This window comes from Aplidium turbinatum, chromosome 12 (genome assembly GCF_918807975.1).
Source record: "Aplidium turbinatum chromosome 12, kaAplTurb1.1, whole genome shotgun sequence".
Taxonomy (NCBI): Eukaryota; Metazoa; Chordata; class Ascidiacea; order Aplousobranchia; family Polyclinidae; genus Aplidium; species Aplidium turbinatum.
In genome coordinates this window covers 20,071,950-20,098,367 of record NC_137483.1, presented here as the reverse complement: position 1 = coordinate 20,098,367, position 26,418 = coordinate 20,071,950, and the positions used below count along the sequence as shown (strand labels likewise).

The 26,418-nt window shown below is 37.0% G+C and overlaps 1 protein-coding gene across 1 annotated transcript; it reads left to right on the top strand.

Annotated features, from left to right (window-relative positions):
- The first annotated feature begins 365 nt into the window (after window positions 1-365).
- On the top strand, window positions 366-25,906 carry LOC145780664 (DDB1- and CUL4-associated factor 5-like). Its single transcript, XM_082592285.1, has 11 exons — window positions 366-573; window positions 2,115-2,261; window positions 4,264-4,423; window positions 15,890-16,039; window positions 17,644-17,770; window positions 18,160-18,243; window positions 18,549-18,680; window positions 20,476-20,645; window positions 21,295-21,465; window positions 21,645-21,743; window positions 22,237-25,906. The coding sequence occupies exons 1-11, from the start codon at window positions 366-368 to the stop codon at window positions 22,799-22,801; spliced, it is 2,013 nt and encodes a 670-aa protein (XP_082448411.1). The 3' UTR covers window positions 22,802-25,906.
- The last annotated feature ends 512 nt before the right edge of the window (window positions 25,907-26,418 follow it).

The window sequence follows — 26,418 nt, the reverse complement described above, 5'->3', positions numbered from 1 at the left end:
CAATATACAGTACGGTATGTCAAGCATAGTAGGTGTCTAGAAAAAGGTAGAAGCGACAAAACACGGACGCTATAACGTTCATGATGCCAAAGCAGGACAATCAGTTATGGCATGGTCGCAACACCTTAATAAAGTTTTCACAAATGTAGAAACTTAGAAAGATGAGAAAAAAAAGGCTAGTGATTTTTTTTTAACAATTTATATGAGTAAAAAAAAAGATAGTTTCTACGTTGATCGACGTTGGTGGATTATGAAAACTGTTGATGGTCTTGAGCAAGTTGGCAAATTTTATTTTTATTATTGTTTTTAGGTTTACCATCTTCAAGAAGTCTTGTGTAAATTTTAACTATAGAAATTTAGAAAAAATGTTGAAAAGTACATGTGATGGAATTTGCAATGTGACACAGTTTACAAATTTACGTTCAATAAATGGAAAAATTAATTCAGTCTGCAACTTTAAACGAACATTTTTTGGGAAATGTTGCAACTTATATTCTCATCAATTAATTGCTCACTATGACTGCGTTAATGCCATGGAGTTTTCAAATGGAGCACAAAGTTATCTTGCTTCAGGTTAGTTAGGCAAGTTCCTAGTTAGGCAAGCACTATAACCTTATTAAATAAAAATGCGGTATTGTATTGCTTATGAAGGCATTGTTTAAAATGCAGAAAAAATACATATTAATCATAATGCATTGTGGTGTGTTGGTAGCATGCATTAGCTAGCATAATGTACAAGCAGCTGCTGACATGGGCAAACTGGTGCTCGCAAGCCATACCCGGTTTTTGGATTTTCTAATCCTGCTACTGTACCGTATATAACTATCTAATCCTAATCTTGGCTTAATTTAATGCTTATGCTTTAAATCAATTTAATCTTTTTATTACCTTAATTACTTGACCCTGTAGCAAAAACATTGTTATGTGAAAGTACTTTTCACACAACTTTTCTATTTTCCAAATCTGTTGCTATAACGTACTTGTGTGTTTTATGACCCACACTCATGTGGCCCATCTATACAAGTTACCACTTCTGTGCTGTATTCCTGACTAACCAAGAAAAGTACCTACATGATTCTAAAAGTACAGCAATCTTGCATGCAATGAGTCTGATTGTAAATCCAAGCACTTAAGCTGGTATTTCTCAATGACCGTCATCATTTCATATATATAACATCCAAACAAATTTATTTTCACACGAGTTCAATCATAAATAGCTAAAAATCGATTTCGATCAACTAGCAGCTAGATCAATGAAAAATGACATGAAAGAGTAGTATAGAATTGTACCGTACCATCATAAGCCTAACCAGGAAACAACAACAATGTGCAAAATATTGGTTAAATTGATAAAAAGAATAAATTGACAAAAAGAAGCTTTCACTTAATTACAAACTCTAAGAAGATTGGATAATCCCAACCCTGCAAAAAATGCTCCCTTTGCGGCAATCGGTAATATGATCTCATTCTCTACTACAAACCAGCTCATCACCAAATCAGAAAAAAAATGTCCCACTGAACGAACTTTAAATTGCAAAAACTTTGTCTTATATGTTGCCACATGCAAACTATGTAAAGAGCAATATGTTGGCCAAACTATTAATTCGTTTTCAAAAAGATGGACAGGTCACCGAACAATATGGAAAAAACTACCGTACTCCAAAAATTTGAATAACACAAAAGCATCCTTACTACAACAGTGTACAACACTACTCCAAATTCCACAACGACATTTTGCTTGTAATGGTACAATTATACTCTTTTGTGCCATTTTTTATTTGTTTCACCATTAGTTGTTAATGTTTTCCATCAATTCTTTAATGTAGCAAGAGTGGAATGTTTTTCATTCTTTCGCACCTTCATCATTTGATCTTTTGCGCTGTTTGCTTTCAGCTTAACTGAACATGATCTAGCTGCTAGTGGATCGAAATTTATTTTTAGCTGTTTATGATTGAAGTGACTCGTGTGAAAATAATTTCATCTGTATTACAATTTACAAGACATGTAACCGAGTCGTTTGTCAAGCATTGTTGTGGATTTGACACCTGTCAGAAGATAGTTTATTTTCTTAACACTTTATAACATTTAATAAAATGTTTAATTGTTTATTGCAGGTGGTGATGATAGACGGGTGTTGCTCTGGGATATAAGTGCAGCATTATACAAACCTCATTACAAACCTGTGCAAATGAATGAACCACACATGTCTAACATATTCTGTCTTGCATTTGGTGCTGATAATTCCAGGATTTTTTCTTCAGGTACCGTAAGCTTAGCTTTTTTGTCAAGAGCCTCAATTTGACATGATATTGATCATACTGAGGATGCTATGATAGCAAAATAAATTTATGATTAAATAATAAAGCTGGTAAACTGTTTGTTGCGTTGAGTAACAGGAGTCAGGACTATACTAATGATACGAGATAGCCAAGTACTTCAAGTGGACAGTTTGGTTTGTAAAAACAAAAGTTTTATTAGTGAATTAACTTGAAGCTAATGATGCGTTGTGTTAATAGGGTGGAGTGAAAAAATGTTTTTTTGATTTTCAAATGAACTGCATTAAAGAACGATTCACTGACTTCAACACCATTCGTCATAGCACATGACGAGGGGACTGTGTTCTGATAGCTAATGCAATTCGCTAACCACAGCGAACTCGCAGTATCAGGCTAAAACAGGTCGTTAAAATCTACATTGGGAAATCTGTAAAGAGGCCATTCTGCGAATCTTCCTTAAAAACAAATATATATATTATATATATATAATTGTTTTTTTGGTTTGGGATCATTACGATTCAACGTCAATTCAACTGTTCAATTTTAGCACTGAAGGTAATATGAGCTTAGTTTATTAAATGTTTGATGAAGCTCAAGATATATTATACATATATCATACAGAGTGCAGACAAAATTCTTGGACTGCTTTAAAGTGTAATGTTTCTCTAAATAATGAATAAGTGAATAAAATCTCAAAATATTTTAACGGTGTATTGCCAAGACAGTAACTAACAATCAGACTAAGTTTTATTCAATATGTCCCCCTCTGGCCTGAATAACACACTCAAGTCTACTTCTGAAACTCCCTACTGCTTTACATAGGGTTTTTTGAGGTTGTTTGCCCCATGCTTTTTTGAGAGAACATTTCAACGCCTCAACTGAGTCATGGGATGAAGCACGGGCATCTGCCTCCAAAACTGACTAAGCACAAAAGTCCTATGGATTCAGGTCTGGTGATGAGGGCGGCCAAACTTCCTTGCTCCAGAAATGAGGAAAATGGTTCTGGCACCATTCCTGGGTTTTCTTGGACGTGTGGGATGGTGCACCGTCTTGTTGGAATGTAAATGGCTTCCGTTTGAATGGTTCTTCAGCCTCTCCAAGGGCAGGAGTTAAAATTGTCTCAATGTACGAATTGGTGTTAACTTTAGCACCTTGTGGAACAAAAATGAGGGGAGACTTCCAGGTTTTGGAGACAGTGGCCCACACCATGACAAAAGACGGTTTCTGGCACCAGAAAGCTTTTTTCATGGAGTCAGGAATGTCTGCAGAAGACTTAGCAAGGATACGATCATTTTGTCGGTTACACATTGCTTCGACATTGAACAATTTTCATCTGAGAAAATGATCTCTCCCGTGTCCGTACCTGACTTCATTTTGTTCAGAAGAATTTTAGCTCGAGCGAGTCTGTTTTCTTTTTGGAGGTCTGTGAGGTGTTGGCAAGTTTGCATTTTGATGAGGGACAACTTCAGATCTGTTTTAACAATCTTCCTGATCGTCTTTTCATTCACATCTATTTTGCGAGCCATTTTCCTTATGGATCTCTTGGGATTGTGGCGGATTCTGGCTCGAACCGCATTAATGACCTTTGGGGTACGAGAAGTTTGTGGTCTCCCACTTCGAGGGCGATCTTTGGCACTGTTCAGTTCTTTAAACCTGCTAACAGTGTGATAAACCGTTGATTTTGGTGCTTCAAGAAGCTGTATTATCTCTGAATTGGTTTTGCCTGCTCGATGAAGCTCAATGATAGCTGCACTTTCATCACTCATACTTGAAATAAAGCTAAATCATGCTTAACTGATGACACATTCTGAAAGATAAGGTTTGATACAATAAATATGGTTTATCAAACACTTACTAAATCTATTTAAGGGCATATTAAATTAAAATTTAATTTTAGTCCAAGGACTTTGTCCGCACCCGGTATATGATTCTCTTCATATTACGCTCTATTATCATTTATATTTTTGCCTGCACATTTCTTCACCAGGTAACGACAAACATCTCTTCGTTCATGATATATCCACTTGCTATCCACTGAAGGTGTATCCTAGAAACACTGTTATATATTCTGTATCAACCCACCCCACAGACCCCAATATATTTGCCACTGCCTCAGAAGATGGCCAGCTATGCGTCACAGACATGCGGTGAGAATCCTTTCTGCTAGTTCTAGATAGCAAATCAATCTTTTTCTGCATTGATTTAATGTCAAAGAAACGACTGATTTTTTGGTACTGCCCAGGCCGTGAAATATTTTTTCCCACGAGATTTCTGTTACTTCACATAGACTTTGTACTTATACCGTGTGAATGCAAACATTTTTCGTTGGTGTGTTTGGTTCAGTGGTTTCGCCTTTTGCTTTACATTCGTGAGGACATCGGTTCGACGCCCAACGAAGTCAATTTTTTTTTCTCTTACAGACATTAGTTTTTGCGGTGCACGAAAGCTTTTCATAAAAAGTAAGGTTAGGGTAGTAGTAGGTTAGGGTTAATTCACTTTTAGACTAGTGAACAATTTTTTTTCCCACCAAATTTGATGGGTTAGGGTTAATTTCTTACTTTTAGACTAGTGACCAAATTTTTTTTCCCAAGAACCTTTCAGCCGATACTCACGGTCCAGTCCAAATCTAAACATTGAACTTGAAAAAAACACGTAGCCTGGAGACACACCTAGTCTAGTCAAGTTTAAAAAGGTTGAGAAAATAAATTGATTCTGGTCACCAGTCTAAAAGTAAGAAATTAACCCTAACCTTACTTTTTATGAAAAGCTTTCGTGCACCGCAAAAACTAAAAAAAAATTGACTTCAGTGGGCGTCAAACCGATGTCCTCACGAATGTAAGGCAAAAGGCGAAACCACTGAACCAAACACACCAACGAAAAATGTCTGCATTCACACGGTATAAGTACAAAGTCTATGTGAAGTAACAGAAATCTCGTGGGAAAAAAAATTTCGCGCCCAGGCCATGGTCCCTGATACAACAAAGCTCCCATTGTTTACTCATCAACTGTTGTTACACATCAATACATATTTGTGTTTTTTTGTTATTTTTTCAAAACGCTACATGACTTTTTAGATTATGATTCATGCATACGCGCTGACTTCGGGGGCGCCCTCCGTAAATTTATGGTTGAGGGACAATAAAAATAGCTATGACAAGTGGTGTTTCAAAGATAAAATACTTTGCGAAAGAAATTTAGTTCATTTAAAGTTTTTAAACAAACTTAAAGAATGCCGAAAGCGAAAAACAACCTACGTTGCTCTTGCCTGCAAAACTGCAGCTGATTGCATGGCTTTCTCTGGAACAGGAATTACTGGGGACGCGCCAGAAAATCAACAAGAGAAATAGATCAGTGTCGCATTTATATCATTTGCCTTGATTTGCTTCATTGTTGGAACGATCACACAATCGTAGCAATATTGCCACTGGAAGGAACTCAACAACGGCTTAAGAACAAAATCAGTATCATAAGATCATCACCGCAATAGTACCAACAACGCATCTACATCGCACAATCACATATATATATCATCAAATACTTTAAGAACATACAACTTATTATCACTGCAACAGAAACTACACATTAACTGCACAAGACCTTATCTAATACAATTACATCATTAACTGAAGAATATAGTCAATTGGGGCAAAAAAAACATAAGGGTACTTGGGGTAAAAAAGGACAACCCCCCCAACTCCCCCTAAGAATGATGTTTTTTTAAAAGCTTTGCATGGTTAGAAACATCATTTATTTGCATAGTTTTTTAACATACAATACAGGTTTAGAGGTAAGTAATCTTCAAGGATTATGCAAATCACTAAATTGACCTAAAAACTGTCAAAAAAAACTTTTTTTGCTCTTTACCAAACTTTTTGTGGATCGAAAACGATTGTTGACAATCACAATTTTTTTATGTGTATTTACATGATATTTTAGTGTGATTGTACTCCAGTACTTCAATTTCGATTGCTGTTAACCTTTCATTCTATTCTATGTTGTCTTTTTTTACCCCAAAACTACAATGTGTTGGGGGCAAAAAAAAAACAGTTGTTTTTATTTTCCCTGTGCTTGTTTTTTTTTACCCCATCGTTAATAAATTTCATTTTAAAACGATTTTGGTTGCTATATAAGGAATTAGACTAACATTTTAATGTTTTACTTGCATTGTTTCAGTTTCCTGATCTCTAATAAATACATTAATCCCAATCTACTGATGATTCATGACAGGAAAAGCAAAGTTAAGTGTAAAGTTTCACGCTCCAATCGTTTTGTGTTGTTCTTTGTAGTTAATTGATTTATGTACCATTCCACTAGTTGAACTCCTGCCAAGTAGCCATTCAAAAGCTTAACCTTCTTCTAAGCATTTACCAGTTTCAGAAGTCTCAGTTCAGTGTTAGTTTAACCAGTCCTGGTAGCATTATGTTTCGTATATAGGCAAATAGGAAATTCCGTTGAGGCAAATAAAATGCTTTAACTTGACTTGCCCTTCATCAATATGATTAGCTTTGAGGTTGTCTCAATTGAGCAATGAGCAAGAAAAAAAAACAAAAAACGTCTCATTGAGCAATGTAGTGTCGTTTCAGGATGATTTCTGATTAGATAAATCCTAAAGTACTCGCATGACGTGCCAAAAGATGAATCGGTTTTGATAGACAGTGTGTTAACATCAAGGGGACGACATACAAATGACAAGAAGAAGAGTGAAGAAGAATGCAAGCATTTTAACAAATGAAGAATATAAAGTGCAAGTTGAAAACTTTGAAGCAGATGGAACAATTGCAAAAATGAGAAAAGCTGGGAGAAGGAAAAGGAACGCAGACGAAGATAAGAAATAAATTTACGAAGATAAGAAAGATAAGAAATAAATAAGATAAGACCTGGAGAAGGAGGAAGAAATAGAAAAAAGGATAGAGAGAGAAATTTAAAGACAAATGGATGAAGACAGGAGGAGAGTAGATACAAAGGATAAGATGGTAGAAGAGTCTGACAATGAACATGAAGAAATGAATGACGAAGCAAGAGAAGACATAGTTGTTGGAATGGAAGATGTAGAGGAAGAGAGAAAAGATCTAACTGAAGAAAGTGTAAATAAACAGAGGAAAGAAAAGAGAACAATTAAATTGGAAATAAGCAAAGAGCAAGTTGGAAAGTACTTTGCAGTGTTTTGGGAGAAGCCAAGAACATATTATTGGGAAAAACTTCTGAAGGTCTTAAGATGAGGTTGATGGAAAAATTGAGCAAGCTGAATTTCAGTTTTTGCACAAGAAATCAACTTCAGAAGATGCAGTGTACTGGGACTGGCCAGCAAAGGAGGACAGATATCCTCAAATGTTGAAAATTATTTTTGGGGCCTTTCAACTGCAGTGTTAACTGCTGCCGGACGTGCACAATCATATTTTGGTTTTGCCGAAGGAGAAGAAGTAAAAGAAAAACTTGTGTTCCTAAGCAAATGTGGACTTCATAATGCATAAACTTCTTTGTTTGTTTGAACAAGATGTTACAAGTTCATCCTCATCTGTATATAGGTACCTATTTCTTCTGCTTTGTGTAGCTTTTAACAAACAAAATTTGCTGTAAAAATTGATTGTTTTTTATTGCCCCAAACACTGGGGAAAAAAAAACAACACAAAATATTCGATAAAAATAAAAAGAATATAAACTTAATGCTCCAATTTTTTGGATACATCAATGGAGTATCAATATTGATCAATGGAGGGTAAAATTTGACTTTTTGGCCAATTTTTCAACGAGAAAATCAAAAGTTTGTCAATTTTGCATTTTTTTGCTCCACTTGACTATATCAAAATCGACTGCCTAATATCAAACCGACTGCTTAATATCAAAACCGACTGACTAATATCAAAATCGACTGAATAATATCAAAACCGACTGACTAATATCAAAATCAACTGAATAATATCAAAACCGACTGAATAATATCAAAATCGACTGAATAATATCAAAACCGACTGACTAACATCAAAACCGACTGAATAATATCAAAATCAACTGACTAATATCAAAACCGACTAAATAATATCAAAATCGACTGAATAATATTAAAATCGACTGACTAATATCAAAACCGACTGCCTAATATCAAAATCAACTGAATAATATTAAAATCGATTGCCCAGTATCAATATCATATCGACTGAATAGTATCAAAACCGACTGCATCAAAATCGATTGCTGAATATCAAAATCGACGGATTAATATCAAAACTCACTGACCAATATCAAAATCGACGGAATTATTTCAAAATCGACTGCCTAATATCAAAATCGACTAACTAATATCAAAATCGACTGAATAATATCAAAACCGACTGCATAATATCAAAATCGACTGCCTAATATCAAAATATACTGAATAATATCAAAGTCGACTGAATAATATCAAAATCGACTGAATAATATCAAAACCGACTGCTTAATATCAAAACCGACTGACTAATATCAAAATCGACTGAATAATATCAAAATTAACTGCTTAATATCAAAATCGATTGCTTAATATCAAAACCGATTGATTAATATCAAAACCGACTGATTAATATCAAAATCGACTAGTTGCTTAAAAGATCAAAGTCCCAATTGGTGTACAATAGAAAGTCCATTGCTCGCGTTAGGCTAATGCGATAAAGCAATTATCCCTTGCTCCTCCCTGCAGGCAATGAAAGAATTGCACTTGTATATATGTATAGCGGATTAGTAGGCCTACAGTTTTCCTAGAAAACTGTCTGATAACAATAAACTTAATCTACTTTCTCACTATTGTTTGTATTCGTTCCAACTTTGGAAAACTAGTCCAGCTGTAATTATTATTTAATGTTGAGGTATGTGTTGAAAATACCGTATTATATTAATAGATAATGTCAAAATTATTGAAATTGAAAAGTCAAGAAATCTCGATTTTGAAAAGTCAAGAAATCTTGTAGTCGTAGCTTCAGTGATTTTATAGATACAACTGTTGATACAAAAAAGTTGAATTGACATCCCCCCAACCCAATGGTGTAGCCAGCCCAAAATTTTTGGGGGGGCCAAATGTTTTGACTTTAAGCGATTAACAATAGTTTGTTTAAGGCACTGCCCATCCAAGCACATCCTGACAAAAAATGCTTAGTCGGCAAACTAAGTTACCGTAATAATTAAGCTAAGTCGCTATAAATTTCATCAACATAAAATCCACTTTTCCAAACAATTTTTTTTTAAATCTGAAACATAACAAATGTTTAAGACGCCATAAGAAAATAGCACTATGATCAAACCTCCATTCGTCGCTTTCCGCCAACGTGACAACTCGATAGATCATCTCCTCATTGATCCTTTCACGATGGCAATGAAGCACACACAAGTCGGAGAGGCGATCGGAAATCATCGCTTAGCATAACTAATACTATGTCTTCACTTGTTTCATGCACGAAGAAGACCTCTGCTCAGCCTCAACAGTTGTTGCGGGTGACGCCATGATGATTTTGATTGCGTTACGCACGCTTGGGTAATCCTGAGCACTCAAAAGAAGCTCCTGTGAACATTTTCTGTTGGCTTCAGCGCTCAACGAAGATCTAACCCACAAGCTTACTTCGTTGTTGAGGTTATCCAAAGAATACAAGCGCGCAATGTCATCTATCTTGATTGGTTTGTTTGGAGGAAGGATTTAACAGAGCATAAATGAAGGGTTGTCAGTGAATCGTTCTCGAATAGAGTAACTCAAACCATCGATGTATGGAAGACATACGGAACGCCGGAAATACTGTGAGGCCGATTCAGCACAAACGTTTCCACGATAAACTGCACCTCCACTATTCTGGGCATTTTCAGGTTTTACACCAGGTTCTTACACAAGCTTCTTAGTGAATGTTTGACGTAATGTTGTAGTCGATGCGTTCTTAATTAGGAACGCTTTGAAAAGTAGAAATGAGGCTTTTCACAGATGGCATACTGACTCCGACAGTCTGAAGCTTGGGTGCTTATGGTTTTATGGCCAATCAAATATCGGCCAACCAAACATACAGCATAAGTCACGCCAAACTTCTCTAGAGTACATTTCAAAGAAAAAACCTTCGCCTTGGTCTGACTGCTGGGTCATTCCATTATATTTCAGGTCAAAATTAGAGGAAATGCCACCCACCCTCTCCGATTTGGTTGATTTTGACATATGTGAGAGATGGCAACCCACTGAGCTCAACTAAAAAAATTTTGAAATTGGTCGAGGGGTTTTAAAGTTACACCATTTTCAATTTTAACCACACGGTGGCAGTATTTCAGCTCCAAAGAGTAAAAATGCCCCAATATCTGTTATACTGAAGCTAGGAAGTTGATGAAAATATGTAGAATACCATTTTGGGGGATGACGAATCCAAATTTGCTAACAGAATATAAGAAAAACATGTAGTTTTGGAGTAATTTGATTATAAATATTTTTTGAGGTATATATTTTGGGGAGAAATTTGCCCATGTAGCTGAAGAAAAAATAAACATTTTTTTTGGGGGGGATGTTAAGTTGGACTTATATTTTGATAAACACACTCCAATTTTGTTGTTCCATATTGTTACTTGCCTTGACTGGTGGTCAAAATTCTTTCTAAAATTTTGCAAATTTTAAATGCTGTTTTAACATTTTACAGTGGGGCATTCCACTTATAATCATCAGATTTTTTCAAATTTTGTAACCACCAGTCACAGATTTTGCTTATTTTGACATATTTTGTACATACTAAAAAATGATGAAAGTAGCAAAAAAAAAATTTGAAGTATCTTCATTGGGGGTCGAGATAGAGCACTTTGAATTTTCGGCCACTAGTAGGATTTTGGAAGCTGAGCACAGTCATTTTTCATTTTGCGCCTTCATTTTTTGACAATAACTCTTTTCCTTGAACGATTTTCGCACTGAAAACATCAGGGTTGCACAGAAAAAAGATGCAAAAAAGGTAGATTCATGCTTATTTCACCTCAAATACTACTTTTTACCAATGAAGTGCCTCTCACTCACAGTACATGCTGGCATAACTCAATAAAATAATGCACTAGGGCTGATGAGGCCTTCTTGCATAAATGAGTTTTAGTGTAGAACAAAGTGGCATTACTTGATTTTTGTGTACAGAAATATCCACTGTGTTTTCAATTTATCCTTGGAAATTTCCTTCACAATCACAGTCATCCTTAAGTCCTAATTTGAAGTTTGTTTTAAGTACCTTGTAGTACTTTGGTTCATTTTTTCAATTTTCTGATAAAAATTGGACAAATATGATGCTCTGGGTTTTTTTTATGGATTTTTTTAAGTGGGTTTTTAAAAAAAAACCACACGCGTTTTTTTGGGTTGGGTAAAATACCGACAACCCTGGAAAACATGCATTTTACCAATTTAAGATCCAAGGAATTCATTTACCGTAAATTGCAATTAAAAATATGCTAAGATGAACATTTCAAATGGTAATTTAGGTTTAAAATTTTTCTTAATTTATTTTTGATACGCTAAGTTTGGGGGAATATTTCGGAGCGTTAAGAAAAAAAATCCCAAAAAAATTTTTTTTTAAACAAAGCAATTGAAGTATAATATTTTCACGAAATTTGATTGATGTAAGTTTTGCATAAACCAAAATATTCAACTTAGAAAATATCAACCCATATATATCGAAAAAATGAAAATAATTGAAACATAACTGATGCTTTGTTACAATATTTGCAGGGTTCAGCCATATCATGGTCCATTTCTTTAAGAATTGTTTTATGTGTCAAACTACCAATGTTTTATTATTCAGCTGATATCACACAGCTAGTCTGATCAAGATTTTATTACCGTTTTTTATCAAACCAGCACATGCACCCTTATCATTTCTGAACTAACTTTTCATTGAAGTAGAAAACTGCCTGGCCATGATGTTTTTATTATTCAGCAGGAAAGGAGTTGTTAAACAAAACAGTTTGGTTTGGAAAAGACGATATGCTGGATGCCACCCATTTCTGCACTTTTGAAACTAACTCCACCTTCTACAATCTACATCCAATGGTTACATCCAATGGTAGAAGTTACATTTTTAGCTCGCAAGAACTGAACAAACTTGAAAAACTTTTTAACTAGACTGATGTGCAATTTGGTGTATTTTTTATCACTTGATCCTCACTCAATAATTTCTAAGCTGTACCTATGGGATTTAATTATACTTTTAACTTTTTTGATCATATGGATTGAAACAAATCACTGTCAGATGACAGACATTGCAATTTGCTGTTTCAAAAATGCCAAAACTTCATGTCAAAGAAATTGGAATTTTGCCAAACTGAGTATCAGTTTTAAACTGCAGTCCCTCTCAAAAAACAGATGGAACAACTAAAATAACTCATCATAAAGACATAGCATAAACAGGTAAATAATTTCAGAAAAAAAATTTTGAGTTTGGTCATGGCTACATGGCCAAAGCACCCCTCAAAGTTATCCCCCCAAAATTTGTGAAGCGTTGTTTTCATCTATAAATGATATGTTTTCACCAATTTTGACAAGAAATTCAGATTCCTTGCCCCCAAAAATGGTATTCTACATATTTTGGTTGTTTTTTTAGGTATGTATAAATTACGAGATATTAGCAAAACTTGAATTTTGGGGGGCACGATGCCCCTGTCAGGTGGTGAATTTCAAACCCCCACAACTTCTAAACCACTTGGTCAATTTCAAAAAATTTTTTTTTGGTGTGCTCAGTTAATGATTGTGAACTTACTGCCGAAGTATGAAACATTTCCAAGAGTATTGGTTTTTTCATGACCTGAAATATAATGGAATGACCCTGCTTGCATCTCTCATCATAAAGCTAAGAGTATCAAGTATAAGCTACTCTTGAAGTTACATTTGAAGATTCGGATGCTCTTGTCTTTTTCGGACCACCAGGTGGGAGAGAACAAAGGAATGTTAATTCCAAGGCTTGCGCGCCGTTTAGGTCTTTCCTTGAAGAAACGATTCCTTAATACTACCATAGAAACTTCTGGTGATTGGAAATTTTCTTTGGTCATTGATCGCCAAGTTTAAAGTCGATTTTGATATTATGCAGTCGATTTTGATATTAGGCAGTCGATTTTGATATTATTCAGTCGGTTTTGATATTAGTTAGTCGATTTTGATATTATGCAGTCGATTTTGATAATATGCAGTCGATTTTGATGTTAGTCAGTCGATTTTGATATTAGGCAGTCGATTTTGATATTATTCAGTCGATTTTGATATTATGCAGTCGATTTTGATAATATTCAGTCGATTTTGATGTTAGTCAGTCGATTTTGATATTAGGCAGTCGATTTTGATATTATTCAGTCGGTTTTGATATTATGCAGTCGGTTTTGATAATATTCAGTCGATTTTGATGTTAGTCAGTTGATTTTGATATTAGGCAGTCGATTTTGATATTAGTCAGTCAATTTTGATATTATGCAGTCGATTTTGATAATATTCAGTCGATTTTGATGTTAGTCAGTCGATTTTGATATTAGGCAGTCGATTTTGATATTATTCAGTCGGTTTTGATATTAGTCAGTCGATTTTGATATTAGTCAGTCGATTTCGATATTACTCAGTCGATTTTGATATTAGTCAGTCGGTTTTGATATTAGTCAGTCGGTTTTGATATTAGTCAGTCGATTTTGATATTATTCAGTCGGTTTTGATAATAGTCAGTTGATTTTGATATATATTAGGCAGTCGATTATGATATTACTCAGTCGATTTTGATATTAGTCAGTCGGTTTTGATATTAGTCAGTCGATTTTGATATTAGGCAGTCGATTTTGATATTATTCAGTCGGTTTTGATATTAGTCAGTCGATTTTAATATTAGGCAGTCGATTTCGATATTACTCAGTCGATTTTGATATTAGTCAGTCGGTTTTGATATTAGTCAGTCGGTTTTGATATTCTTCAGTCGATTTTGATATTAGTCAGTCGGTTTTGATATTAGTCAGTCGATTTTGATTAAAGGCAGTCGATTTTGATATTAGTCAGTCGATTTTGATATTAGTCAGTCGGTTTTGATATTAGTCAGTCGGTTTTGATATTAGTCAGCCGGTTTTGATATTCTTCTGTCGATTTTGATATTAGTCCATCAGTTTTGATATAAGTGAACCGATTATTTCAATCATGTGTTGATATTGGTGATGTGATGGCAACGATGCTGAGATGGTATTCATATTGCGATGATAGTGTTGTGGTGGTGATACAACTACCAGGATGGTATTGACACGTAGCTGATATAAGTAACGTTTAGGTTACGTTCCTTCATTGATATTGCTATGGTGTAGCTCTACGGCTGCTTTTGTGATTAATACTACGGATTTGATATCATTCAGTTGCTGTTTTCAATCTGTTGTTGGTACTAATGGTGGAGTCCGAATTGCTACGGTATACTGAGATGCACACGGCACGCACGCTCACAGTCACACACGGCTTATCTTCCCGCGCGTGAGGAGCAACTTCAAAGTCAAAACGCGTGGTAGCGAAAAAGCGAATGCGAGGTTGAATGATTGTTTATTCTCATTTCACGAGTTATTCAGACGTCCATTAGATTTTTTGTAAATTCAAATATGAAATCGATTTTAGCAAACTTTATCGAATTGAAACTACGACACGCAGGTAGGGTCGCTAGTCCTCACACCCGTTGGTCGACGTTGCCTTACATGCGAGAGTGGGAGCTTCCGATGTTGAGTGCTCAGCGAAGGCAAGTCGACCCTTGTGTTCTATCAGAAACAACTTAGGTTTGTGGCACCGAAAGCGGATTAAGCTGTTTCGAGCCACATAACACCCCACCAGTGTCTGAGGGCTGGGTTTGCCCGAGACACGCAAAGGTAGAGTGTCCTGCGTTGTTCTGAACGTCAGGGTTTTTTTTTTGGTTTCAACTGGTGCGCGATGTTGGGGTGTTCAGCGAAGGAAAGTCGACCCTTGTGTTCTATCAGAAACAACTTAGGTTTGTGGTACCGAAATAGAGCAAAATCCCGAAAGTGGGGCTGTTTCGTGCCACAACACAACGAACAATTACGTGAATACAGCTTAAAGAAAAAATGCATTTTTCAAAACCGTCATCCATGTTTTGCTTCAATAAGCACTGAATTGATGTATATATTGTGAAAACATATACATATCATACACTCATCAATATACACTCATCTAGGCCTATATACACTCCTGCACTACTGTATAATTATACTCGAGTATGAGTCGATCTCGTGTATGCGTTGAACCCCTACGTTTGAGCTGAAAATCGGTGATACTTCCTTCTTCCGCGTATAAGTCGAATAGCTTATTCCCGTCACTACCATTCGATGGTTCAATCAGTTCATCTAAGTACTGGCATACGGTATGGAAATTTCAAAGTAGAGCGCAGAGTAACTTACGCTGCTGGAAAAGTCACGTAACCATTCACGGCAATATTATGTAAACCAGCTAAATTAGACGCGCTATTTTCAACGAAGTCTTTCCGCTGTGAGATCAATTATGACGCCACAGAACGCATTGCTTTGTTCGCAATGTGTGAGAATTAAATCGATTTGTTAAATACAGTTGTTTGAAGTTGTAACGTTAATTATTATTGATGACCAAATTGACCATGTATATATGTATATTTTGTTTTCAGAAGCAATTCTCAGTCTCCAGTCGTCAGTGTAAAATTCTCTCCAAGGAAACCTTTTCACGGAGTTGCCTTCAACCCCGTGGAACCTTCACTTCTAGGTTGGGCAAATGGTAAAATGGGGGCCGGTGTTTGGGATGTGAAAGTGCCCCAAAAGTAAGAATAGTTGTTCTTATGAAAAGTTCAATTTTGGTAAAGAGGTCACTTTCTTCAACCACAGACATATACAACCAAGCAACCACACGGCATTTAACATAATCGATTAAAAATTGAACAAACTATAAGCTACAAACGTTTTCGGCCATACACACGTTAGCCCTTATCAAGTAACAAAAAACAACTACTTATCATATCTACAATGAAAATGAATAACTGATCTAAACACTGAATTGAAAAACGAAATGCAAAATGAAACGGCAGAACAAAGGAGAAAGGCACATCACATGGCGTTTAAATTACACCAGGCAAAGACGCATCATATGACGTATCAAGAAAAGACGTTGAGTAAATAAGAAGCACCTGAGGCAAACAACTGTGTATTGAGGCGAGGATTGTATGATTTTATTAGCAAAGCCTCGTGGATTTTAGTGTCGAATTCGGTGAAACATTTACGCATAATTCTAAAGGACTCCAAGGATGGTTTGTTATTTGAACATGTTTGACAATCGAATATGTGATCTTTAATGGCACTTTGCTTGTTCAAATTAGTTAAATCTAAGTGCTCCCTCACTCTCGTGGCCAAATGCCGCGTAGACATACCGATGTATGTACAATTCGCGTCATGCGAACAAGTGAACTTGTACACGACATTTGAATAAACAACAATTATTCATTTTCATTGTAGATATGATAAGTAGTTGTTTTTTGTTACTTGATAAGGGCTAACGTGTGTATGGCCGAAAACGTTTGTAGCTTATAGTTTGTTCAATTTTTAATCGATTATGTTAAATGCCGTGTGGTTGCTTGGTTGTTATGAAAAGTTGGTTTTAAAACTTTTCAACTATGTATAATTCTTGATTCTTAATAGTCTTAAAAGTTTATCGCTTGCAAAGGAAGCTATGTTCACTGAGTTATAGTTAACTGTGCAAAATCTCAAGGACTCTTTTTCTTGAATCATTTAACTTCCAGAGACACTTTAACTACGTTTGATACACGTTTAACAATATTTTATAATTCAACTGATCACGCATAAAGACGTGAGTCGTTTTTTGTCTCTGTTTTTTGTTTTTTGCACGTAGCTCGATGCTGCAGGTTTTCGTCTGATTCTCTTCAGGGCTAACGTGGTACCGTCAGAATAAAATAAACGTAAATGTCGTGAAGCAGAAGAAAAACGGAATGTAAATTTGGCTAATCAGAAGAATTCAAATCAACAAAGGAGCTTTAAGGCATCAACGAATTCTATTTGGCGGCACAAGACTGGAACGAGAATTTTCATAAAAATTGCTTCCAGTGTTGCAAGGTAGAACGATCTTCAGCAAGGAATGAAAAGCGTTCGAGTCAAAAGTTCCAACCACATTCTTTGTTATCCGGCAGGTGTTGCCCAACTGCAGAGTCACTAGATACAGTATATATATATGTTTTGTCACTAACAGTTTTACATGCACGATTTGGTTGGAATCTTCTATCATTTTCTTTTAATTATTTTCAGGACATGTTGCTTGATTCGTTCCTCCAGGCGTTTTTTGTTTCTATTGTAAGATTTAGCAATGCAAATTGCTAAAATATCACTATTTCCTCATCATTACTTATTACTGCTTCAGGATCTTGATGAGGTACGATCTATGGGACAATGATATGAGCGTCCGATTCAACGAAACCGGTTCACGCTTGCTCGTACTGAGACGCGGATATTTTCCAGGAGTTTATGAGACTACAAGGACAAACCCAGTGAGGAGTTTTGGTGCTAGACTACTTGCATTAGATTGAGTTTCGCTTTTAGCAGCATGACTGTTGTTTATTTAATTTACACTTGTGAAGTACTTGCATTAAACTATTTTTTTGGTTTCCTCGTCGTCGTGTGAGCCTCTGGGGCCGAAGGTATATCCTTTTACCACCCCGGATTTACGGTGTTCCCCGGCTAATCTTCAGTTTCAGAAAGTATAAAGAATTTTCAAAAGGCGCTGTGTCTATCAAGGATGTGCGTTTTCAGCGTGGTTTGGCTATTTTTCTAAGTTTATTGATTAAACATCTGCAAACGTTAAAGTTGAATCGATATAAAGAATAACTGCATTGCTTGCTGGAAGGAGGCTTTGAATAGTTTGTTCGATTTCTTTCAGATATCGATTGCACAGTTTCGTTCTGACACTTATGCGAACTCTTGCACCATGAAAAGTGGCTGCTTTGCCAGCGAAAATGATGAGGTAGTTAGGTTATTGTGGTGATACTTTCTCTGATGTTAGTCTTATTGCTCTAACAGATGTTTCACTCATTCTCCAGACAGCAAAATCTGTCATTTTTACATTGATTCAACGTCTACAGACGAACTATAGTGCGATCGCATTGACAATCTGATGCTAAATTGAAAAATCACCGTTGCTATAAAATCTTTAAAACTACACAGTTTCATCAGCGAAAAGTGACAAAATTATAACACGTATTAAAGCTTTTTTCCCACAATTTCGTTTTCTTAAGTGGTTATTCTTCATTATTATTATATTTTTTTCAGTACGTAGTATCCGGTTCCGAGGATTTCAAAATTTACTTATGGAAAATTCCTAATTCAAACCGGACTGTTTATGAAAGTCCAGTAACATATCCGCACATGGTGCTGCACGGGCATCGGTCCATTGTCAACCAAGTGAGTTGAATGTTGCTTTTAAAAATACAACTGCTTCAACAAGCGAACTATGAAAATGATGTTTTTGTTAGCAATAAGTTTTAAAAATCTATCTCTTATTACGGCAGTTTCACGCTTGTGTAAGTGGTACACCTCGGAGTGTCAAAATAAGACTGCCTATAACTCTATAACACAGTGGTTCTTAACCGGGGGGGCGCGCCCCCCCCAGGGGGGCGTGAAGCCTCTCAGGGGGGCGCGAGCTCTACAACAATTTCAATTTTTTTAAATTACTTTAATGTCCTAGGACCTATGCTGTTTGTCATATTTTGTATTTTATTGTATTTATCTGCGAAGCATTGAATACTCTCAACCTTTAGCTTCAAGGGAAAAACATCAACATCATTAAGCATCATGACATCATTTGAACTTTTATAGCTAAACTTGACCTCTGGAAGAGTCGAATTGAACAAGGAAATCCAGCGAGCTTCAGTATAAACTTGGATTCTGCTCTCAAAGATGGTAACTTTGAGTCTGAGTTGAAGAAACAAATAGAAATCCACTTTAATGAATTGAAAGCTCGGAGTTCATCAAATACTTTCCAGATCTGGATGAGAAGCGTGAAGCCTGGAAGTTCATCAGAAACCCGTTTCAATGCAAAGTAGTTGATATTTTCGAAGAAGGACAAGAGGAGTTTCTTGAGATGAAGTTCAACTTCACAGCTAAAGAAGACTTCAAAAAACTGGAACTTGAGACGTTCTGGGCCAATTACCTTCCTGTTTACCCTCTTATCGCAACTCGGGTTTTTCGAATTCTAACAATGTTTGGATCCACGTATCTTTGTTAAGCTGCATTTTCTGCTCTCGTTGCTATCAAGACCAAGTACAGAAACAGGTTGAGAGTTGAAGGAGACTTACGTTGTTCATTCTTTGGAGTTAAACCTCGCATCAAAAACCTAGTTGCTAAGAAGCAGTGTCAAGTATCTTACTGATGTGTACAATAAACAGACAAAAATGCAATTTTTTTGGTATGATACTTATTTAAAGTCTAGGGGGGCGCGAGGCTCATGACCATTATTGAAGGGGGGCTTGATAGAAAAAAGGTTAAGAACCACTGCTATAACATGTCCTGCATGCCCACGTGCAAGTCATTTAAAGGTGTTTTGTTCACTGGCATACATGCTCATGTAAATTATCCGCTTAGCAATGTTGTTTTGCTTGTAGTTATTTTTTTCTTTTTTCATCCATCAAGATATTTGCTAACCACAAAATTATTAAGCCTAAATTATACCTGCGTAACGGAGTATTTATATGTGCCGTTTTACTATCTTTAAATGGTGTCACAGTCAGCCAGCACTGTGGGGTACTGCACTGCAAAAATGTACCACTCGAAACTGCGAAAATGTACGACTCCGACCTCACGTGTTTGTTTGGCCGACTTCGGCTTCAGTGTTGGCAAGATTTGGAGGGTTGCCAGATTTTTTTTTTTAATTTTGTCCCTTTTCATTTGAAGTTGTTGTAGCTATTAAAACGACGACTTTCACGAAAACTTACAAGAAAAAACACTTCTATTTTCTGGTAAAGTTTTAGAGCGCTATACGGAGATCAAAAAACAATACTTTGAAAAAAAATAGCAAACAAAATTTTATTGTTATCATTTTGTATCAAGTCGGAGTAGGCCTTTTTAAGTTAACTACTCCGGACAAACCAAACTCTCTTCGACTCCACAGCCCTGGTGTTAACATCACTTCAACAAGTGAACTTTTAAAAGTGACCTAGACTGGGCAAGATGGTACAGTGCACTGGTTGGTTAAACTCAGGTGAGGTACAACAAGGAAATGCAGCTTCTTGTCTCATGTGGCATAGAAAAGGTCATACATTTGTGGTCACCTTTCAAATACAAGAACTTCACTGGAACTACTCGTAAGCCGTCAACTACAGCAAGTCGGGCTCTGTACACCAGACAGGATCGCATGCGTATGTTGCAGAGGTGAGTTAAACCAACAATTGCTTGGCGAATATTATACGTAAGTTTTTGTTTCTTACAAACACTTGCTAACAGTACGCCTATGAAATGATAAAAACTTATGGGTATAGTTATTGTCTTTTTTAAAACTTTGAGGTTAAGGATTACAATTTCAACTGTTAATCCAAGAAACATTTCTACTTTGCAACTTTTGTGCCATTGATAACATAATCCTATCGGTTCATTTTATATCAGCATTTGTCTATTTTTGTGATATATATTGTTGTGCTTGATTTAGGTCCTTTTGGATGTAAAAAATTGGATATTTTGATTTTATTTACTTTTTTTTTATATTTAGTGGCCGAAGAACAGTTCTGTTTGTTTGTATTTCTAACCACCACAATGAAAATATACCAAACATGACAGCGGTCTAGAAAAAGTTATAAGCGACAAAACGCGAACGTTCTACGTACAGTGAACAAACAGGAATTTAAGGAAGCTAATCTCCGAGACCACTGTTATATATGCCTTTAAGTGTCCTGACACAGCCGTGTACTATTAAGCGGTGTCGAACTGGCGCCGTTTCAACTGTCGCATCAGGGCTATCACCACTCGACTATGCAGCCGACTAATGATGCAATAAACCCAGTTACCACGACCCGTTACATCGCAGTGCTATGTCCCCGACTGACGATTATGGAACTGTGGACGAAGATCCGAGAATGCTTGCCTTCTTTGATAGTCTGGTGGAGAATAATCGTAATAGCTCTTCCATCTCTTTGTTATCGGATGAAGAGAACCCTCCATCCAGAGAAACTTTGTGGGATTCCATCGCTAATGACAGGTAACTTTTTGTTTTTACTTGATCACGTTTGGTAGTAGCTTTCTCTCATGCTTTTTCACAATGGTCATTTATCACGATGCATTCACCTTTATTGCAACGAATCAACGATCGTTTTACTTAGTTTAGGACAATTTGATGTCCACAGTTCACATTTTGCATCCTTTTATTTATGCTTGCAGTGACGCAACTAATTCAAGGGATGACACCGACGCCAATGTGCCGCGTGTTTGGCGACAACTCAGTACATACAATCGTCCCAACTCATCATTCGGGGCCGCGTAAGTTGATCTATTTCTGTCATGCTCTTCTAGACTGTTAGATTCGACTTGACCTTTTATAACCCAGACAGCAAAATCCGCCATTTACGTCGGTTCAACGTCTGCAGACGTTGAATCAATGTAAAAATGACGGATTTTGCTGTCTGGGAAGTGATTGTTTAGTGTTACTCTTGCTGCGCCGTCATGCCGGCGTGCTAAGGTCACTACTCCCTGTTGCAAATAGCTCAACGCTATGCGTATGTGCGTTATGAAATACTCGTTTCCAGTATAACAGATGAAATGGTTGCTTAAATCGAGGAAAAAGTGCAAAGCTCAACATGTAGAAACGAAAGTCACGCTCAGCAACGGTTTTGCAAACCAAAAATTCCATCGTGAGAGCAAAAGTTGAGTGATTATTGTCATTAGTTTTGAGTTTATAAAATAAAAGTTTATAAAATCATTCATTGAGATACTAAAAGTTCAATTTGGTTGATGAATATCTTGGAAATTATAGATCAACACGAATGCTAATCTGGCCTGGCCAAACCCACACCAACGCCTCAACCGACATCGACGCCTCAACCGACACCCACGCCTCAACCGACACCGACGCCTCAACCGACATCGATTCCAGCAGAAGCGACTCCGACTCCTCTCCGGGTGCTTCGAACAAGCCAAGTAATGTTAAAAAAGCAGTGACACATTTCAAGAAGATAAACGCAACTCATTCTTCTGAAGACACTTCCAACGATGATGCCGATCACCGTTCAAGAACTCGCAGGTTCAACGCCCAGAGGCGTCGTCGGAAGGTACCCACGAAATGGGGAGTAAAGCGATTTGTTCCGACACATCACGTGTCACCCAGTGAAAGTGACCCACATTGTAGCAGTAACCTAATCCCACATGAAACCCGCCAATCTAACCCAAGTACATCTCGCGAAGAGGAGACCCAGGTCCCACACGAGCCTTCCCATGCCAAACAGGGTTCGCCAAGTGGGGCGCGTAAAGGAAAATTTGCAATGGCAGCCATGAAATTACCGAATGATCTCGACGAAAGAAGCTCGTCTGATGATGAATGATTTGACAATGATTCAGAAGCTGTCTGTAGTCAGTCAGTAGACTATTTTCGTACGTGTAAAAGCGTGGGACTCGCAAATGACTATTTTAGGTCACTCTTGCAGAATTTAAAACAAACAAATGAAAAAAAAAAATTGCGGACGTTTCAGCTCAGTACAAAATCAAGTAGAATTTTTATAAAAAAAATGTCGTTGTATGACACAATATTGCAATATGGTAATAGTGCAATAGCAATATGGTACATGTTTTGTTTTTGTAGTACACTGTGTAAAGGGTGCGTAATAGGTGTATTATTTTGATCATTTTGATTACTATTTTGATCATCGTGCTGTCTACCATTTTCCCATGTGAGACTGACTGTGGCATGCTCTGTAACTTGGCTTTCCGGTTTTGCCGAGTCTCGAACCGATATTCTTTTAAACATCGTCCAGATACTAAACCAACATGACGAGGTGCTAGGACTTCAGTGCTTTCGGAGCTTCAGTAAATGTTTAAAGCACTGAAGGTGAAGACAATGCAGTTTTCGAAACTTTTGTTTACTAAACATGAGTTAAGTAATTAAGTATCCACATTTTGGGCTCTTTATTTTTTGATTAAACAAATTCGTTTCTTTTCGAGTAAAGTTTCAGAGCACAATTCCAAGAATAAAAAGCCAAATTTGAAAAAATATTGCAAATATAAATGTTATTGTATTAATACTTTTAAATCAAGCCGGGGTTGGTCTTTATTAACGACTCCGGACACGCCAAAATCCCTCCGACTCCACAGCCCTCTAGACAAAAGCAGATAAAATGCTTACGAGTTGTGCGTGCATCTAGTGGAAGGAATGTGTTTTTTAATCCTCGAACCGTGAAAAACTTTCTACACAATTTGCCAGTAAGCGAATGCAGTATACCGGTATATTGCTTTTTACCGTGCTTTCATATATGTTTAAAGATTTTAGTAGTAGTAGTCCAGTTTTAATCCGGTGATGTCCCCGTTACCGAGGGTGGCCGGATTCACCTCCAAGTGCCGCAATCGTCTTCACACCCTGCCTCCACATCGATCTGTCTAGCGCGTCCTCTCTTGTCAAGCCCACCTTGCTGCTTTCTTCCTCAACTTGCCTTTTCCACGTTTTCTTGGGTCTTCCTTGTTTTCTACGACCCTCCACTCGCAACTCCAGCGCTCTTCTCACAACATCATCTTCATCCCTTCTCAAAACATGCCCATACCACCTCACTCCATTCGCCTTCGCCAACTTATCAACACTCTCATTCAACCCAAGCAAGCTCATAAGTTCTTCGGTATTCCTTTTGTCCATCAGCTTTACACCACACATTGCTCTCACCATCGCTCTCTCAGTTCTTCTTAAAATCGCCAATTCGTTTTCCCGTATTTTAGATCATGGGAATGCGAAACTACTTCCGCTTTTGGTTTATCCGCCACACAAGAAGGTGTACTTTTTCTAATTTACAAGATATCATTTTCTAAGAAAATTATGAAGCTCGTTTTAAAGAAATTTAAAGTTTCTTGTACTGTAGAAGCCTCAAGCTGCCAACGTACAGTTAGTCGAATTGACCCTTGTATTGTATGCGGTAAAACAAAGCTTCCCCATAACGTAATGTCCCTTAGTCATATCTTTAGTAACAATATCTGTGGTTTTGACTGCCAATACTTGTGTGTCTACATTGCGCTCGGTCTAAATAGCTGGTTCTTTGGTTACCAAACCCTTCTCTTTGATATCAACAGCCTAACTTGCAATCACTGTTAAGCTTTGAATGTTGAAATGCATTGCTCAAGCGCACACCCCGAGAGTCGAACTAGCGTCGCTTGGTTTCCTACTTTTTCGTATGCAAAGTCGGCGCTTTCCCAGCTTCACATTATGACGCCATCCTGCGTATACCCGATGGTCTGCATTTTTCTACTTTATGAAATCAGCGTGTTGTGTCCAAGCTACTACCACAGGTCGTTACTATCTATTCTACTGTACATTGTGAAGTAAGCAACGATCATGCTGCTAAAAGCGAAACTCAAGCTATTGCTTAATAACTTCATTTGAACAACGCCATTGTTTTTGTATGCCATGTTTAATTTTAAAGTTATGGTCTAGACCTGTGGTTCTCAACGGGGGCGGTACCGCCCCCCGGGGGGGGGAGCACTTTGATTTTACAGGGGTGGCGGTATGATTACCTCGGATTAAAGAGGGCGTTTTGATTATTAGGGGGCATTCTGGTTTAACCCATCTAACGCCCAGCGTAACGATTTCGTCAAAGAGCTCGTATCTTCGTGGTAGCATTTCCTACCTCATTCCTGGTGGAAAAGGGATTCAGCTGTGTTGTTCTGCTACATACCAAACAGCGAAACCCACTTGACATAAGAGGTGATCTTCGAATGTTTCTCAGCTTTTCATTAAATATAGTTACTAGTCTCTAAAACCCATACAGCCTGTTTCACGCTAAAAGGGGGATCATCAAAAGGTCCTTATTCTAATAGAAATAGAATTCTATTTGAATAAGGACCTTCTGTTTTAAGGAAAAACGGGCTGTAAGGGTTTTAGAGGCTGGTATCTAACCTATATTTGATGTAATTCGTTCTGCTTGGCATTGAGCACTTTTTGTAGTATTAATAGTATTTATTGTTTTATATTCGCTTTTCGTAATTAATTGTTTTTGTTGGGGAGCGGTAAAAATTTGCCAGTTCATGAAGGGGGCGTTGGGCCAAAAAAGGTTGAGAAACACTGGTCTAGACCGTATTTATGTTTTTGTGTTTGCTTTGTTGTTGTAACGGTGCGAGTGTTGCTCTCGAAATCTACCTCTGTGAATAAATCTTTGAAACTCTACTAAAATTAGTTATCCTAGTTTTGGAATCCCGTGATGGGATGAAGTATGTGCAGAATCCTTTTTGAAGATGCAGAACACTGCGAGGAAGATATGAGAACACCACTTCCCTTTGCTGCCAACAAGCGCATGACTTTACAAGAAACTACTTTTAGAGTAACATTCAACGGTGCTGGAGTCGGCATTAAAAAAAAATGTTTTTACAATGATCATAGTGAAAGAGTCAATAAGTCATGTAAATTTCACTGCGTGGAGCTATGTGCCCTTGAGAGGTTGCTGATATTTTTTTCATTTAGGCTCAACTTCGGAATCCAAACTTTGAAAATTTGGTTTATAGGCCTATGGCTCCTTTCGCCCCCCGCCCTCCTTAGCTACGCCTATGCTTTGGTAAATATATCCGAATAGCATTCACCAGTAAGCAAATGAGGCGAAGTTGCCTTGTGTGTTGCTGAACAAATAAAGATTAGAATCTGTACAATTCATGAAATTTGTAAAGAAAAGTTTTGAGCTGTTGCAGAGTTTGAATCAAGGTCGATACACCAAAACATGATTGTGCTTTTATTGCTTTTGCCATTTCAACAACCCTTATTTGTATGTTAGCAATGATTTTGCCTCCTCCTTTGGGCCTCACTCAACTTCTTAATTGTATTAAATTTAGGTAAGAAACCGAGAGCAAACTAATTCGTCCCATAAATATTTCCTCCTCCAAAATCGTCCCTGAAAAAATTGAGATAGTTGGATAGAGAAGTCGCGCAACTTTCCCCCCTAGCATAACATCGTAAAGGAAAAACGAGTAGTTTTTC

What these genes read in the sequence shown, in the direction of transcription:
- LOC145780664 (XM_082592285.1), top strand. Translation starts at nt 366, where the DNA reads ATGTTGAAAAGTACATGTGATGGAATTTGCAATGTGACACAGTTTACA. An exon ending in ACAAAGTTATCTTGCTTCAG is followed by an intron (nt 574 to 2,114) that starts GTTAGTTAGGCA and finishes TGTTTATTGCAG; the next exon opens with GTGGTGATGATAGACGGGTG. An exon ending in TTGCCAGCGAAAATGATGAG is followed by an intron (nt 18,244 to 18,548) that starts GTAGTTAGGTTA and finishes TATTTTTTTCAG; the next exon opens with TACGTAGTATCCGGTTCCGA.